General features: G+C 36.7%; 1 protein-coding gene and 4 non-coding genes across 5 annotated transcripts in view; 4 read left to right on the plus strand and 1 right to left on the minus strand.

Moving 5' to 3' along the window:
* The window catches only part of LOC105381618 (dynein axonemal heavy chain 2-like), a 77,676-nt gene that overhangs the window by 13,998 nt on the left and 45,656 nt on the right, over window positions 1-18,022 (plus strand). Inside the window, exons 15-21 of the mRNA XM_048624432.1 lie at window positions 6,792-6,995; window positions 10,084-10,188; window positions 11,149-11,375; window positions 11,827-11,968; window positions 12,472-12,559; window positions 13,583-13,737; window positions 14,182-14,281. Coding sequence (XP_048480389.1) covers window positions 6,792-6,995; window positions 10,084-10,188; window positions 11,149-11,375; window positions 11,827-11,968; window positions 12,472-12,559; window positions 13,583-13,737; window positions 14,182-14,281 — 1,021 coding nt within the window. The remainder of the gene's footprint in view (window positions 1-6,791; window positions 6,996-10,083; window positions 10,189-11,148; window positions 11,376-11,826; window positions 11,969-12,471; window positions 12,560-13,582; window positions 13,738-14,181; window positions 14,282-18,022) is intronic.
* On the minus strand, window positions 3,562-3,766 carry LOC119694084. The gene has a single exon (XR_005254741.2). It is a non-coding gene; the product is annotated as a small nucleolar RNA U3 (small nucleolar RNA).
* LOC119694079 lies at window positions 6,060-6,252 on the plus strand. Its single transcript, XR_005254738.2, has one exon. It is a non-coding gene; the product is annotated as a U2 spliceosomal RNA (small nuclear RNA).
* LOC119694074 lies at window positions 9,198-9,359 on the plus strand. Its single transcript, XR_005254733.2, has one exon. It is a non-coding gene; the product is annotated as a U1 spliceosomal RNA (small nuclear RNA).
* Window positions 13,104-13,308, plus strand: LOC119694085. Its single transcript, XR_005254742.2, has one exon. It is a non-coding gene; the product is annotated as a small nucleolar RNA U3 (small nucleolar RNA).

Raw genomic sequence — 18,022 nt, forward strand, 5'->3', positions numbered from 1 at the left:
GCCCAAATCAAATCAAATCAAATCAAATCAAATCCATTTATTTGTTAACATAGGTACAATTAAAATGCTGTTGGGTGTTTATGTTTAAGTCCTCTATGTTATGCCTAATTGGCGTACAAAATTTTATGTTGGTGGTAGCATGCATGCATTAAGTTAAAACTATTTATTATACAAATAAGTCAGATACTTTCAGCTTACATTCTATAAATATATTAAATTATTTACAATGTCAATGAGAATAAATTAATTTAAATTACGGAAATTGTCATCAATGAGGTCATATTAATTGGTACACACTTAATAATAATATTACAGTTTGTCATTAAAAAACTCATTTAAAGAATAATATGTTTTATCAATAAGACATTTTTTCAGTTCCTTTTTAAAGCTCTGGAGAGTGAGGTCTTTGATTGTGCTCGGAATTTTATTGTATATTTTTGACGCCATACCAAGTAAACTATTTGTTAGTAAGGATGTCTTATATTTGACACTGACAAGTCTTTTTCTGTTTCTAAGATTGCGACTATGTATTTGACCTGCATTTTTAAACAGTTCGGGGTTGGTTTTTACAAAAAGAGCCACTTCATAGATATATATGCATGGAAATGAAAGCAGTGACAATCTTTTAAAATGATCCCTACAGCTATCTATTGACTTGATGCCACACATTGCCCTGATACAGCGTTTCTGTGATTTAAAGATCTGTTCTCTTTTGGTGCAGTTTCCCCAGAATATTACGCCGTAGTGCAATATCGATGCTACTAAGCCATGATAAGCTGTGACAACAGCATTCTTGTCGACAATTTTACTAAGTTTGTAAAGAGCGTAGGATGATTTACTCAATCTTTTACAAATCGTATCAGCTTGTTCATTCCATGTCAGTTTATTGTCTATTATTAATCCTAAAAATTTTGTCATTGAAACTTCTTCTATTTTATTTCCATTATTGTGTATATATAAGCTTGGTGTTTTATTCATTCTTTGGTAAAATTGCATAATTTTTGTTTTTGACAAATTTATTTTTAAATTATTACATGAAAGCCATTCAATAATTTTATTTATTGTATTATTTATAGTCATTTCATAATTATCTATTGATTCACATTTAATTAAAACTGTACTGTCGTCTGCAAAAAGGATCATAGGATGTGGTATGGCCTTTGGCAGGTCATTTATGTACAGCAAGAATAACAAAGGCCCCAATACACTGCCTTGAGGTACCCCACTTGTATTGTAGCGTCCTAATGACTTGTGACTTTCTTCAAATTTATTTTTAATGTTAATTTTATCTATCTGTGTAATCTGAATTCTATTTGATAAATATGATTTTAGAAGACTGAGGACATTACCCCTTATACCATACATGCTTAATTTTTTTAATAATTTACTGTGGTCGACGTAGTCGAATGCCTTTGTAAGGTCCATATAAACTGCACAAATCGGCATTCTATTGTCCATGTTGTTCATGACAGTTTTTAAAAGGTCGTATATGGCCATGTTTATATTTACATTTTTTTGGAAACCTTTCTGTTCGGTTGCCAAAATATTGTTTTTAGAAATAAAAGAATAAATTGAATTGTAAATGACTCTTTCAAATACCTTAGATATGATGGGTATTAATGCAATAGGTCTATAGTATTGCATATCTTCTCTGTCGTCTTTCTTAAATAAAGGTTTTACAATTGTCGGTTTTAAACCGTCTGGATATATACCTTCACTAATGCACAGATTAATTATGTGACTCATGGGGCATGCTACTAAGTCTGCTACATATTTTAAAACGTTAGTTGATATGCAATCGTAACCTACACTTCTTTTATTTTTTAGGGATAGGATGATTTTAAAGACATCTTCAGCTGTTGTAGGTGCAATAAACATGGAATGAAGCGAGGATTTTATGTCAGGTTGTGATTGGTTTTGAGTTGAACTTTGAGAGGATGGTTTGACTAGATCTATAAAATAATCATTAAATGCGTTGGCGATTGTACTAGGGTCTGTCAGTACATTGCCCCCTTGTTTAATCTTGTGTATAGGCTCCTTTGGAAATACGGCTTTGCATTTATTTATAACTTGCCAAGTGGCCTTTGACTTATTCTCTGCTGTTTTTATATAGTTGTTGTTTTGTGCTTTTTGAGTTAATTGAATTATTTTTTTAAGTCGTTTGGAGTAAGTGTTTAAGGTTTTCTTGTTGTTAGCGGTCGGATTGAGCCTGTAGTTCCATAGAAATCGCCTTTGTGTTTTACTGCATTGTTTTATGCCGCGAGAAATCCATTTTGATTTTTTTAATGAATTTACACAGATCTTTTTAAATGGGAAGCATAATTCGTAGAATAACTTAAATAAGTTTATGAATTCGTTATATGCCGTATTTGGGTCATCTGTATTATATATATTTGAAAACGAAAGGCTCTCTATACATGATCGAAATTTAACCAAGTTTTCACTGCTAAAATCTCGAACATTTTTGTACCATTTGGTAAATATGCATGTCTTTTTTATTGGACAGGAAAACAAACACGACATATCTACGTCTACCCGCCTATGAGTTCCAGTAGCAGTCTCCGAAGTCCATCACCAGGTCAGTTCAGTCAGTCCGGTGGGAAGTACTCATCATAAGAAACACTACGAGCCCAATCACGACAAATCTACGTCTACCCGCCTATGAGTTCCAGTAGCAGTCTCCGAAATCCATCATCTGGTCAGTAAAATAAAAATACACAACAATATCGAGTCGGGTAAAAAAAGTACAGAAATAGGTAGGTACTTATATTTTTCGTAATCAATGAAGATTCAAGTCTCAAGAGCAAGGAAATAAGTATTCGTGTTTGTGTATGTGTGTGTGTAAATATGTATTCATACAGCGATGTTTTCACTTTGAGCGGCGGAGAAAAACCGACACAGGTCCACCCACAAAGGCGCCGTGGCGCAGACTGATTTGTTTTTTGAAAATTCATTGTAACAGTACGGGATAAGACAGTTGAAAAATAAACCCTATTACTTGCCGCTAAAGAATTACGAAGACCAATCGTGTTTTTTTTAAAGAGAACAGTTTATTTATTTTCTTAGTTTTGTATAGGATTTCGGACCCATAGAAACCCGTTTCGTAAAATAGAGTATATCAATTATAAGAACATATTTTTTTATAAACACTAAAATCTTATAATATCTGAGATTTGCGCACCTAAACACACCCTGTTTTCATTGTTTTCACGGGAGGAGGGTAAGGAAATTTGCTTTTACTGTATAAAAAACAGTGATTTCTCCAATTAAAAAAGCAGTTTCCAGTAGTCAAAGGCTTAGGCTATCTGTAGGTACCTAAACTAGTGGACATAATTCAACGGATTCAATCGTAAACTGCACCCGAAAACTACAGATTTCTCAGTATTGCGGGCGTTGACGAAAATGCGTTCTTAACGTACGTTCTGTTAAAACAAATATTAATATTATATTCTAGTCATATATCATATAATTTTTATAATTTATATTTGCGTATATTAATCAAATACATTAAATTGCATGTAATATATAATTATATATCAATTAGTTTATTTAAAGTAAAAAGTCACTCAGACAGCGACAGCACCCCACGCCTCTCCCATTGCGGGGAGAGGTGAACGATCATCGAGGGCTGGAGATCAATGATCCCCGCCGGCCTCACGCTCAGGGCGCCGCGCCACGCCTCATCAACGTGACTTGTCCGGTCTCACATATTGTGAAGATCTCGGGAAGAGCTTACTATAGAAATGATCCTATGAAGTAAGGTCTTGTCGAAATCATGCCAGGCTGAACGATCCCACCAAATGAGAAAAAAACTTAATACCGCGATGCAGACGAGGGGATAGTGTCATCTGTGAGTGATCGTAAGTACTTCTTAGTGATCAATGATCCAACTGAAACCACGCCGCGCGGATAGATCATGAACTAGAATATTGTTTCAGAGAAACAAACATAGATGGCGTTAAATGTGATTATTATGTTGTTTTTCAACATTCGTTTTTACAAAAAAATCGTATCAATTTTTTAAGTCTTACAAATTAATATTCGGCTCGGAGGACCACTTTGTGCCCTGCTGACCGTGTCTATTGAGGGAATCCTGGGGTTCCAGAGTAAAGGGAAGTTTTTTTAAATAGCCATTTTAGTGTCATACGGTTGGGCAAAGGCCTCCTCATGTTTAAAAAGTTTAAAAAATGTTTATTCTTGTTCCACAGTTAGAGCTGTGTTACAATATTTAGGATATATAATGTACGTTCGGTGCTCAAACTATTCAGCCAGAAAGTATCCATAATATTCATTTACTAAGACCCTACCTCATATAATTATCTACTTGTTATCTTTGCGGGGCACACAACCAATCTAAAAATAGATACGAGTAGGTATGCGGCCCCGGCTTTGGCGGGCGGCGTCTTGTGGTTCGGTGGACTTAACACAGATGCCACTGTTCTTTGGTATTGTAGAATTATTAACTAGGTAATAAATAAAAAGCGGCACAGAACAACAAAAACTCAAAAATACAGTGAAACTATAAAGTCCTGAAATTAAATGAGGGCACTGCTATCTTTCATGTAGCAACCCTATATAGCGAAACATAACTGACTTTGATACTTGAAATTTTGCCTGTTAACTTCCTACCTATCTATGTATTTTAAAAACAACTTACCATCCACAAAAAAGCTCTTATACAAGCTAGAAGGTGTTAATATGAAGGCTATAATAGTGAAACCAATAAATATTTATTTAGATAACGTTATTACAACTGTATAAAAAACTGGATCTGTTGACAAAGGGCACACATAGTAAAGACATCAATCTCTTTTTGGACGGCCAGTTCTGTTTCTTCCAGGAGTTAGAAATATTCCATATTTTGCCCTCTTTGGCACGCTGGTCCGATATAACTATAAAATAAAATAAAAAAATATTTTTGAGTTACACAATGCCCCCCAAATTCACACAATTTGAATTAAGTAAGTAAACAAAAAATATATCTTCAAGTATCAAAATGTAAAGGTTTGACTCAACTGAAACCAGATGAAACCTACAATCAGTGGTATGTAAACAATGTTCGACTTGGGCTCTAAACCTAGGTTTATCGATAAATGAAGCGTTGGTACTAATAAAAAATGAGTTATTACAATTTGTACAATGCTACATACCCGTCATACACGCTGTACGAGCGTAAACATCCTCCAAATTCGACAAAATGTGTCCAGCCAGCTTGATGTTCCGCTAAACATTGTATAAAAACTCGATAAATAACTTCAGTAGCTTGACTACGAATATTTTTCTTCATCTTCCTAATTGCAACCAAGCGTAAATTGTTGCTTTTATCTAGATTATCCTTATAATTAATAAGTAAATTCAAAAAAACAGCCAACCGCCTATTGATATAAACAATTGTTATGACTTTTATGTTTCTTTTCTAATGGTGCCAGGCTCCTGAAAATTTTAGTTCCTCAAACATTAATTTCAGGACTTTATAGTTTCACTGTACCAAAGGCTAATAAAAACGTGGATGATTCTCAAAATATACAATTCTCAAAATACCAAATTTTATTTAAATAATATTTCCAATCTTATCAAAATGTTCTAATCCAATCCATATTTTAATCATAAATACATAAAAAAATAGAACTTTGTTATTTTATAAAATACATACAAACGTTACATGATTTTAGGTGTTTTAAATTCAATTATAAATTTTGTAACATTTGCATGTATTTTATATTGGTTTTGTTTTAAGCATGTGGTATTTTCGATAATCTGAGTTGAATTCTAGATTATATTACCATTTTGTAAAAAAAAGTGTGGTTTTATAAATTTATCATACATAAGTTTCAATGGTTTAAATCTGATTACAGCTATAATAATGGGGAACTAACGAAACAACCACGATGTCACGGCGAAGTTTTTTATGAGTATGAAACAACAAGCGTCGCAGATGGTTGTGCGTTCCACTAGCTAGTTCGTCGAAGCAACTGTAGATGACACTGTGCCCCCAACTGCATCGCGGTATTAAGATATTTTGCCGTTTTATCACTCCCCTCGCGTTTATTATTACCGGTATCGCTTCTCGGCCTTTTGGCTAAGATCAAAGTGTAGTATCTGTTCTTTTCAGCTTAATATCTGAAAGTTCCCTCACTGAGGGACCAGTATATTAATCTGATTTTTGTAAACCGATGGGATGTTCGGGGCTCGCTCCACTCCCGTCACGGGTCGGCCCGGCATTGCAGTGCCGCCGGGATCGGCCCAAATTACAATCTAACTACAAATTTAAACTTATGAGTAAATTCTCTTTCTATGGTTGATGGGTTTCTCTAGATATAGAAATAATGATCCTGGACTTTCGTACAGGGTGGACTTGCTGTAGGTTTATTGCCGTTTGTTGATATTATGACAATGCAGTTTTTTGCGTAATTGCCTAAAATAATGCATAAAATGGCGCGTACTAGGTTTTGAAATGGTACAGTCACGTAAAACTTCAAAATCACTTTTTAGAAAATTTTGGGTGCTAACTACTAGCTCACAGGTAATTTCCTCATAATTATATTTTTGTTTTTATTATTATAAAGTGGGCTAGTTTACTGCATTAAGCTGGAGCCCTATTAATCATCAAACTTTTATTTCATTTATTTATTGCCACAAATTACACATCATCAAATCAAATAAAATATTCTTCTTCTTATCGTGTAGGTGACGAACCCACAAAGTCGCTAAATAAAATATTTGTGTCAACTATTAGTACCTTACCTTACCCTACATATACTATATTTTACCTCCACTTCCCCTCAACCCAGATACAAGTGGCGGCGTACACGGAGCAATGCATAGAGTACATGGGCGTGATCAACGTGCAGCAACGCAACGCGGACGAACAGCAACGCAGCGTCGCGGCGCGGAGCAAGAAGACGTTGGAAGAAGAGGCGGTGTGCAAGAAGTTGGCTGAAGCTGCCATGAGGGATTTAGCGAGCGCCATGCCGGCGCTGGAGGAGGCCATTCAAGTGAGTTTTTGTTGGGTTTTTTACTGGCAAAAAGGGTAAGCCGAAAAGGGGTGATTCGGGGGAATCCTTGTGAACAACTTTTGTTCTAGGACTTCAGAAAAAATGCGGTTTTTATAGCTACTCCATAGATACTTAGTTTGTCACGCCGCGGCTTTTTCTTTTTACCATCGAAAAGCAAATGTTTATTTCCAATTTCCTAAATAAGCATTTTTTACTAGTTTTTTCTACTCAAAGTGCAAGCATAAATAACGAGTTGCTTGGTTTTAGCTTAGTGCAGTCGAGCAACTCTCTGTTAAAGGGTTTGATTGATGTGGCCAGCAAATGCGACATACAAAGTAAAGCATGAACTGTCTTGCACAGCAACAATTGAGCCTATCACAGGGCTGTATGAAAAAGGCCATATTATTATATGGCTTGGCCTTAGCGATGGCCGTTGTACCATTGACAAAAAAAAGAGTTGTGAGCAAGAAAAGAGTTCATCGCTTAGTTAAATCATAGAATAACAAGTATACAAACTAGTACTCGTTATTCTATGGTTAAATTAAATTAAGTTATCGTTCTCCAAGTCACCGCTAGGTATGGCGCTAGTGTGCTGCTAATGGTAGCTCTATCAGTTCGAAATCTTGACCACAAAATATAGGGAATAACGATAAAATTTAAATCTTTTCATCGCGTAACAGAATGGGAGATTTTCCAGTAGTTCCAAAATCGACCAATAGATGGCATTCGGCCTGTCGTTTTTAGTAGTGAGCTACATTCTTCTGAGGAAACGGAGATGACAAATGACACAGACAAAACAAATGTTATGTCATTCGAATGTCTCCGGTGCTGTGTTTTGTTTTAATTTCGACGACTCTGGCTATTCTTTTGGACTTTTGTGACTTCTATACCCGACCGACCTTTGCACTCCCCCTGGATTTTTTTTGGGTTGGGTCTTCTTTAGTCATTTTGATTGAATAATCCCAAAAAAATACACTTGGAACAGCTTCTTTTTTTAGCATTTTCCTTGATTTACCTATAAAATAAAATGCCTCAGGTTTAGTTAAAGATAATAATTATTAAAAAGTTTGTTTTAATTACCTACCTACTGAATGAGCAAGAATAAGTAAGTAGTATTACCTAAGAGGTAGTCTGATGGTTTGAAGTGGCCGGGGCATATTCTTGAATGCTTTTTTATGTTTAATCCAGGCTTTAATTCTTTTAATGCTTCCATCCATTTTGCCCGTCTTGTTTCGTTTTGTGGAATTTTGTGCACCCCCCTTTCTCTACAGTAAGCTACAATACAACACGACGACATATCTACTATAAATGCTATTCAGAGAGTCGGAAAACTTTGGTTTTGTGGTGTGGGTAGAGAAAACAGTACCCACCTACTAATGTCTGCTCTACCATAGAGAAATCATTAATTCCAACGTGCCTCAGAATAATTATGATACTTACACACGGCGGTCGCGCCTCGGACATGGACAGAGGATGCAGATGATCTCAACTAGTTCACACTTAATATTATGTATAACTACATATAACAGCAATTTATTATTATTAGTTTGCACGTTCTCAACAAATACCAGTTATGCTACGAAATCATTTGTTTTTGGCAATATTTGCCTAATAGGCAACTTGTAGGCAAACTATTTAATCATAGTATTATTCTGTGGAATAAACATGGATTTTTGTATTGGCTGAAAGGACTCGAATCCATGCCGGCTATAAAAAAATATGCAGTCCTGTTCAGTATGAAGATTTACTAGCGCCACCTATTGTCGGGTTTTGTCTATGGACGTTGTCTATGGTTGAAAACCTCCCATTAAAAAAGAAAATGCTTTGTTCCAAGAGTTTAAAAAATGCTCAAAAAAATACTGCGTTTCCATAGTAAAAAGTTACGTGACCAATAAAAGTTTCTATGGAGAAGCACATTTTTATAGAACAGTTATTCAGAATGACCCCCTGAGTCACCCTCTTTCGGCTTAACCAGTTTTGCAACACTCTGTATTACTCGTATGCATAATAATATTAATAATGGAAACAAAAAATTTGGTCTACATTTTAGTTCCTCACGATGAATATTTCTGCTAGGGAGCAGCACCGTCGACAAATTTTAGTACCAAGTTTTTTTTATAGATGTCACTGTGCCTTAGTCTAGATCGCGGTATTAAGATTTTTTCTCAAACAACGACTAGCTTACATCAACCTTATAAGAGCATACTTACCTGGCATAGGGGACACCGTGATCAAGAAGGCGGTTCCCCCAGAGCGAGGCCCTTCCATTGCACTGCGGTTGGGTTGACCTTTGCGAATATCCCTAATGTGGATATCTCGGATGCGTAATTTTTGGTAGTGGGGACTGCGTACGCGCCGTCCCCTTCTGAGCGCCTAAGTGTATACTAAGTTTTATCTATATAGATAGGTAAATTTACCTTTACGTATATAATTTAATGTTTTTAAATTGCCTGTTTCTATAACTCTATCGATAAAGCTATCGATGTACCGTACCAGTTTTGGTAGTCACTTTCATACTATGTTGACAGATTGTAACTTTTGATTTTGTCAAAATCGTATGAAAGTACTACCAGTCATGGATAGATAGTTATAGAAACTGGCAGTTAATCTTTTGTTAAAAATGACTTACTCTTCCTTAAAATTTTTGAATTTCTTGATGATTAGTGTTGATTTTATATCCAGTATAACTTGATTTTTAGGCTGTTTATAATACAGCATGCGGATTTGTACGCACGCGTTCATACAAGACGTATTAATTGTAACGCGTGGAATATGCACGATTGCACGCGGGACGCGGGAAAATAGCGTGCGTGATGAAATCCGCATGCTGTTAAAAACAAACTTAGCAAGAATGGCCTGAAATTAATTACTTACTCAGGCAATTCAAATATTATTCATACTCAATGAAATCATTAAATATCATATCAATAATTTTGCTATAATAAAATGCACAAAAAATCTTAATACCGCTATGTAGAATCCTAACGTTACTTACGTTGTAATGTGATAATTATCCAAATTATTGATAACATCATGACTATTTAATTATATTAACATCATACTTAACTATTATTGCTGAATGTTTCAGGCGCTGGATGCGTTAAACAAGAAGGACATATCTGAAGTGAAGTCCTACGCTAAACCGCCGCAGAAAGTCGAAATGGTACTGGAAGCCGTGCTTATTCTGCTACAGGTTCGTTATTACTATTCTTACCCAATTACAATAGGGAATATGCAAGCGATTCAGATAAAGGTCAAATATTATTTTGTAATAAACTTGGTTATTTCAAAATTATGCCTCCATCAATATTTTTGATTGTAATATATTTTTGACCGGGTAATTTATAATTGTTGAAAATTACAAAAAAACCTTTCGTAAATTCAAATCTTTGAAACATGATGCATTTTCAGAGACGTAAACAATGTTGATATGTCAATCTCAGAATAATCTATGCCCATAGAACTGAGCGTCCGAGCGAGGTGATGACGTCACACAAGTTTTGTGTGTTTTATGTGGTCGTGTCGCTTATAATTTTTTAACTTTCTTTAAAATACCTTAAATTACTTTTTTGGCGTTGAATTTGTTTATACTATAATAAAGCAATGTAAATCTATCGAATAAGAATGTAAAAAAAATAAATGCATATTAGTCAAAGATTAGGTATAATGCAGATACTTTTTTACAGTAAGTAATAGCAATAAGTAAAAAACAAAATGGTTTGATAGGATAGTAGAATTATTAAGACCACATAGCCGTAATCATACCGTCGTTGAAGCTTTTATTTTTCGGTCGTCAAAGTTCGAATCCCAGTCGGACTAGTCAGTTCAGACTTATGTAAAATACATATCCAATCCCTGAAGATAATCTTAACCTTATAATTAAGATACATAATTGATTAAGGTTAAGATACGGCCACATGTTCAAAAGTAATTATATTACCCGATTACTGTTAAGTACTTTTAGCCCCAATTTCTCCATTGTCGGTTATCTAACCGACCGGGATTGGTAAATCAATTATAAGTACGTCATCTCCATATACAATTCTTGACAGATGTGTCAAAAGTCAACCACTAATACCTGGTTATGCTCTAACCGACAATGGAGAAATTGGCACTTAAGTTTCCTTAATTAAACAACCAATAACCACTGTAGAAAGAGCCGACCTGGGCCGAGGCGAAGCGGCAACTCGGAGACCAGTACTTCCTGGACAGGCTGCGGGACTTCGACAAGGACAATATCCCGGACAAGGTGCTCAAGAAGATCGGCACTTACACGGCGCGGCCGGAATTCGAACCCGAGATCGTGGGCACGGTGTCGCTCGCCGCCAAGTCGCTGTGCCTCTGGGTTAGAGCTATTGAGAAGTACGGGAAGGTTTATAAGTGAGTGTTGGTTTTATTATTTCCACTTTCTGTATGTTTTGCTTAATGCGGAAGTATAGTAGATGTAAGTATAGGTAAGTACATATTTATATAAGTTCGGATTGGTGCCCTAATATACACTCGAATATAACCGTAATTGTAGCAGTATAACCGTTTCATTAATTAATAAGAAACAACCTGCAATGACCTACACCATAGAACCTAGGTTGAGTAAGTATATTTAGGCTGTTTTAAGTTTAACTAGTGCTCTGCTCTGTCTGTCTTGCCTAGCTCCAAAATAAGATTTAAAATTTAGCTTCTTCCTAACAACTAACTCCTCTCACTAATCTCCACGATAAGACCGCCTATTGCACATTATTTCTAGTCTATAAGTATGTTTTTTGTATGTCTGATTTATGTGGTGTTCAATCTCAAATTCTATTATATTCTATTCTAATTTCGCGTCACCCAGGATAGTGAAGCCCAAGAAGGAGCGTCTGGAGGAGGCGCTGGAGTCTCTCCGCATCAAGCAGCAGATCCTGGCGGAGGCGCGCGCCAAGCTGAAGGAGCTCAGCGAGATGATAGCCAAGCTGCAGAAGGAGTATGATGAAAAGGTGACATATTAATCATACTATCCCCCTTATTCATAGAAAATGAGTCTATGATAGAAATATTATAGGACGTTTTAGCTTTTGAACTGTTAGGCCCTCTCTGTTTGACAGACTAGCTAAACAGATAGTCCTATAAATTTTCTTTGAATAAGGGGGTAAGATTGTAAAATATAACATGAGTCCTGTAGCGTTTGATTGACAGATCCTTATGCCTGGTAAATATAGCGTGAAATCTAACAAATGACATATTAAATGTATGGATTTGCAAGCTGTCTTAGGGATCATGCTATAATTTACAAAATATAAATATGGATGGATGTTGGTTAATCTTTTACGGGGAAACGGCTGGGCAATGATGATAAAATTTGGTATGTAGTAAGCTGTCATACTTTAACTGGATTACAACATAGGCTACGGAATTCCCTTGAAAAGACTGTGTCGGGTACTATTAATAAATAGTCAACTCATGTGAAGGCTACAGTTAATTATAATAATCATTGTACCAGGTGGCTCAGAAAGAAGAGCTAGAAGAGCGGTCCAGACTGCTGCAGATGAAACTAGAGCGGGCTGAAGCACTCATCAGTGGTTTATCCGGTAGATGATTGACATTTTCAGTAGCTGCTATACATAATATGTTTAGATATAAATCAAAAGCAAAATCATGCTATGTCTGAAAAACTCTTCTCTCTCGCTTCGTTTTGCGATTAGAATATGGTGGGACCGTTAGTTTGTTTTATCAGTAGCATCTAAAAATAACTTGTTAGTTTAGACTAAATTGGTTTGACCTCTCTTCTTCAGATAGTAGTGCGTAATACTTAATTATTATTTATATTTATTTCCATTCCAGTTTAAATAGGATAAATATTACCTATTTACCTACTTCGAAATTCCTATTTAAATAATTCAAATGAATGATTATTATTTATATCGTAATAATCGTATTCAGCGCCATCTATGTTCGATTATGTCAACTAATATTTTAGTTCATGATCTATCCGCGCGGCGTTGCTTCAGTTAGATCATTGATCACTAAGAAGTACTTACGGTCACCCCCAGATGACACTATCCCCTCGTCTGCATCGCGGTATTAAGTTCTTTTCTCATTTGGTGGGATGGTTCGGCTTGACGTTTGTTCGACAAGACCTTACTTCATAGGATCATTTCTATAGTAAGCTCTTCCCGAGATCTTCACAACATGTGAGACCGGACAAGTCACGTTGATGAGGCGTGGCGCGGTTCCCTGAGCGTGAGGCCGGCGGAGATCAGTGATCTTCAGCCATCGATGATCGTTCACCTCTCCCCGCAAGGGGAGAGGCGTGGGGTGCTGTCGCTGTCTGAGTGGCTTTTTTCTATAAATACACTAAATGAAACAACATCAAACGAAGTCAAATAATTCATTAATAGTCATCGATATCGGGTATATCAAATGAGAGTATCAAGGAAAATCTTAAGCTTATATTCTACCAATTTGCATACCACGTCATTTAGATGACCAATCATATTTTTGACTCATTGCTAGTGCTAATGCTAGTAGACAGTTTTTTGTACCTAAGTCAACAATTATAAATTATCCAACTCTACATGCGCACTTTTCAAACTTTCCCTTTCACCTACCAGGAGAGAAGGAGCGCTGGGAGTTAACCGTGGCTCGTCTAGACCAGGAGTTCGAGAACCTGCCCGGCGACTGCCTCGTGGCGACCGGCTTCGTGGCCTACCTCGGGCCCTTCGTCACCGAGTACCGGGAGACGCTCATGAGGGACTGGTTTAATGAGGTAACTATTGTACACTTGTCCAAGATTAATAATGCACATGCAGATCTTCACATCCGAATCATTAAATCGCAAGAGCCTTAAAAATAACACTTGCATTTTGCACCTTGTTCGAAAGAAATAGGACTCAATATCATGTGTCACATAATCGAAAACAACCGATCTGTCAAAGATTTCTATGCGCATTATCAATTTTGGAGCACTGTAAAAAACCGGCCAAGTGCAAGTTGGGCTCGCGCCGCGCATTGAGGGCTCCGTACAAGTCTACTTACCTGAGATAGTTTTTCTTTTAATTTCGTCATTATGTACTACATCCGTGATTTTTTCATATTTTTGGACCAACAATTTAGCCAACAGCTTGCGTCATTATCAATAGTGCAGCTAGGCCTCCTTGAGTGTATGCTACCAGTACCAATGTATTGTTCTATATTATGTATAATTTCCCAGGTGTTCAACGAAGAAGTGCCCGTTACAATGGACCTCACCATGAAAAACTTCCTGCTTGATGACGCCACCCTGAGGAGCTGGACCGCTATGGGTTTGCCAGGTACATGACATGTGTGGATAACACATACACATTCAAACACATGTGATTCTGATTTGTAGTTGATTAGCTTTGGTATTGGTTTTTTTTTTTTTTTTTTTTTATGTAGCCATTTCAGTGTCCCACTGCTGGGCAAAGGCCTCCCCATGTTCACTCCACACGTCTCTATTGTCGACCACCTGACGCCAATCCGGCAAAAATCTGTCCAGGTCGTCCCGCCATCTCCGCTTAGGTCTACCTGGGCGCCTGCGTCCGTCGCTCGGCACCCACTCGGTTATAATTTTTGCCCACCGGTCCGGGTGCATTCGCATGACGTGGCCTGCCCAGGCCCACTTCAGCTTAGCGGCCTGTGCACATACGTCTTTTATGCGAGTGGCGGAGCGCAGTGTGGTGTTTCTGACGCGGTCTAGCCTGGTCACACCCAGTATGCTACGCTCCATCGCTCGTTGGCAAACCTTCAGCCTAGACTTCTGATGTTCCGTCAAAGACCAAGTCTGAGCGCCGTAGGTTAGGACGGGCAGGATACACGAGTCGAGGAGCTTCCGCTTGAGCGATAATGGTAGCTCACCCTTCATTAAAGATTTCATAGACCAGAAGCTTTTCCAGGCGTTTTCAATCCGTCTTTCGACTTCTTTGTCTTGCCGGTTATGAAATGAAGCTATCTGGCCTAGATAAAGGTACTCCTCGACATACTGTATCTCCTGACCATCTACCTCAACCCTACGTTTTACACTGTTACTCATGACTTTAGTCTTTGACCGGTTCATCTTCAGTCCAACCTCAAGGCTCGCCGTGCTAAGGTCTTCTAGCATTGTTTGAAGTGCTGGTGCAGAAGTGGCGAACAGGACTATGTCATCAGCGAAGCGAAGATTTGTGAGCCTTCTGCCACCAATGTCAATACCCCTGTCCGTCCACAAGACCGCTAGCCCTTTGAATATTTCCTCTAAAGTGGCCGTAAATAATTTAGGAGATAGCGGGTCTCCCTGTTTGACTCCTTTTTCTATTTTAAATGTTGCCCCGGTTTGTTGCAGTTTTATGTCAGCTGTACTATTGTTGTATATTTTTTCTAAAATTTGTATGTACACGGGTTCAATATTTTGGTTGGTAAGAGCTGTAATTATTGAGTTATGATGGAGACTATCAAACGCTTTACTAAAATCTACAAATGCTAAATAAAGGTCCTTGTTGTACTCGTTATATTTTTCAATTATTTGGTTGAGTGAGTGTAAGTGGTCGGTTGTGGAGAAGCCCGGGCGAAAAAATCCTACTAATATTATGGTATTGGATAGCTAACTGATATTTATTATATTTTATATTTAATGTTTTGCCCCTACATGCACAAGTTACATATTTGTACAGGACAATGCTAATTCGTCTTATTTAAAAAGTACCTCTCTTAAGGGCCCGTACAGGGTGACGTGCCGCGCCAATTTTGGGTTTTCAATGCTCTTCACACAGCACACGCAGTGACACGCACACATGTAAGTTTGCACAGTGGGTCGATAAACTTTTACTCGCCAACGTTATTGACAATTATGTTCAAGTACATTTTGGGTGATTTTAGGGTAAGTAAGTATAATTCTTACTTACACTGGCAGGCACCAGGAAAGAGTAGAAATTAATAGGGGTGCCACTTTACTCTATACTCGGAACCCGATTAGCTTTCTCAAACAAATGTGGTATTTACTTGTAGAAAGGTAACTACAAGTATTAAAGTGTAGATAATAAGTTTCGGGCATCCTCCAGCCAACTGAACCCCGACGACAAAGCAAACATAGTGTTGCAAAAGGGCTATACTAAGCCGAAAGGGGATGACTCAAGGAGTCATTCTGGACAACTTTTGTTCTACGAGATTGGCAAATTCGCGAAAAAAAATATTCGTTTTCCATGGTAAAAAGTCACATGTCCAACAAAGTTTCTATTTTGATAATGAATAATGAATAAATATATTTATTTCACAAATAAGCTTAACCTAATACATCCCACAAAACCAAGTACATATTGGTTTGTCTGTGGGGAGAGAGTCGCACTTCTTTTTCTATGATTACCTACTTATACTTAAAAAGTTTTAACTTAACATTTTCTTAACTTTACAAAAGATAGACATACCTAACGTTACAATACAATACGATGTATGAGGTATTGTTAGAAGCGTATTGATGGCGCGATGGTTATAGGCTATGTGACGTTCCATTAAAATGTACATAGCGCCCTCTAGAGAACATAGCGTGATGATCGAAAAAATAATAATTCAACTTTGCCGTGTAAGGTATCAAATGAAAGGGCTTGATTTTCACATTACAAAAATATGCATATTGAAGGTATTTAAATAACAACACCAAAATTATTGAAATAAAAAATGATCATGAACTACTGACGTAAAATTTCATAAAATAAAAACAACTAAAAAGTTACAAATAAAAAAATACAATTATAAACAAACGAAAAACCCGACTGTACGCTAAAAACATGAAAACGAGTCCCAATGTTTATGGAAAGTATCGCAGGCGGGGAACAACTTGACCGCCACTCAAGGCCGTTTTCTAAGTAACATTCAGCTAAATGGTGAACCCTCTGCTGGTCCCCGCTTACGATACTTTCCATTAACATTGGGACTTGTCAAGAAAACTCAACAGGGGTTTCCATACTAAAGTGAACAGGACTGAAAACCATCACACTTTTTACCTTTAAATTGCGCTAATTTTGTTAGTTTTTCTGTTGAATTTTGTCCACCTTTTCTGATTGTTTTGGCCATATCTTGGTGATACCTAAATCGATTTGATATTGAAATATCTCATTTGAAAGCTTATAAGTTGACAATGTTTTTAAGCTGAAGTGCACAAAAAATTGTTGTATGAAATTCTTTTTTAATTTAACTTATTTCTTTTTAGGTTTTGAATATTTTTAAAAAATGTTTATCTATTTTGAGGTATTGTGTCTAATTTAAGTCAAATAATGCACATTTGATCATTTTAATAAGTTTATTAAGATGTTACTAATTCAAAACAAACAAAAAAAGTATTGAAATATGGCTAGTTTTTTTATTTTCGGTTTTAAACATGAAATTTTGGCAAAAATTCAAAAAACCTTTAAATATTAAATATCTTAGAAATGGTTAAGTTTCGGATAATGCATTATAGGGTATAATCGACTGGAAATGCCTTCCTCTATCACCTCCTGAAAGGATCAGGTCTACTTACCAATAACCCTGTATACCGCTTTTTCAATACCTTTAAGTACATTTTTTGGTAGCAGCATAATATTTTTACTTAATTTTAGGGTTTCGAACGTCAAAAGAAAAAAAGCAACCGTTATAGGATCTCTTTGTCCGTCTGTCTGACTGACTGTCTGTCACCGCCCTTTTTCTCAGAAACGGGTAAAGATATCAAGCTGATATTTCGCATAGATGGGGAGTACCCCAAAAAAAATATTATGGTACTCCCTGTCCCACACAAGTAAATTGGGGCTTATATTTTTTCCAGTTATTTTGATGTGTATCCTTTTTTTTTGAGTCATTCGTCAAGTCGCGCGCCTTAGACTCGCGCGCCACGCGCAAGTTGCCCCTCCCGTATTAACCTACTTTTTTTGTCGTCAACTCGCTCGACTGTGAAAATATGTACAGTCAACCACAAAAGTAATAATTTATTATGCTTAAGGTAACTACTTAAAATGTATAGGGTATTTTATAGGACTTTACTTTAAAATAAAATCAGTAATTAATCTCGCTTGGCAAACTGTTCTCTG

The sequence above is a fragment of the Plutella xylostella genome, chromosome 12 (genome assembly GCF_932276165.1).
Source record: "Plutella xylostella chromosome 12, ilPluXylo3.1, whole genome shotgun sequence".
Taxonomy (NCBI): Eukaryota; Metazoa; Arthropoda; class Insecta; order Lepidoptera; family Plutellidae; genus Plutella; species Plutella xylostella.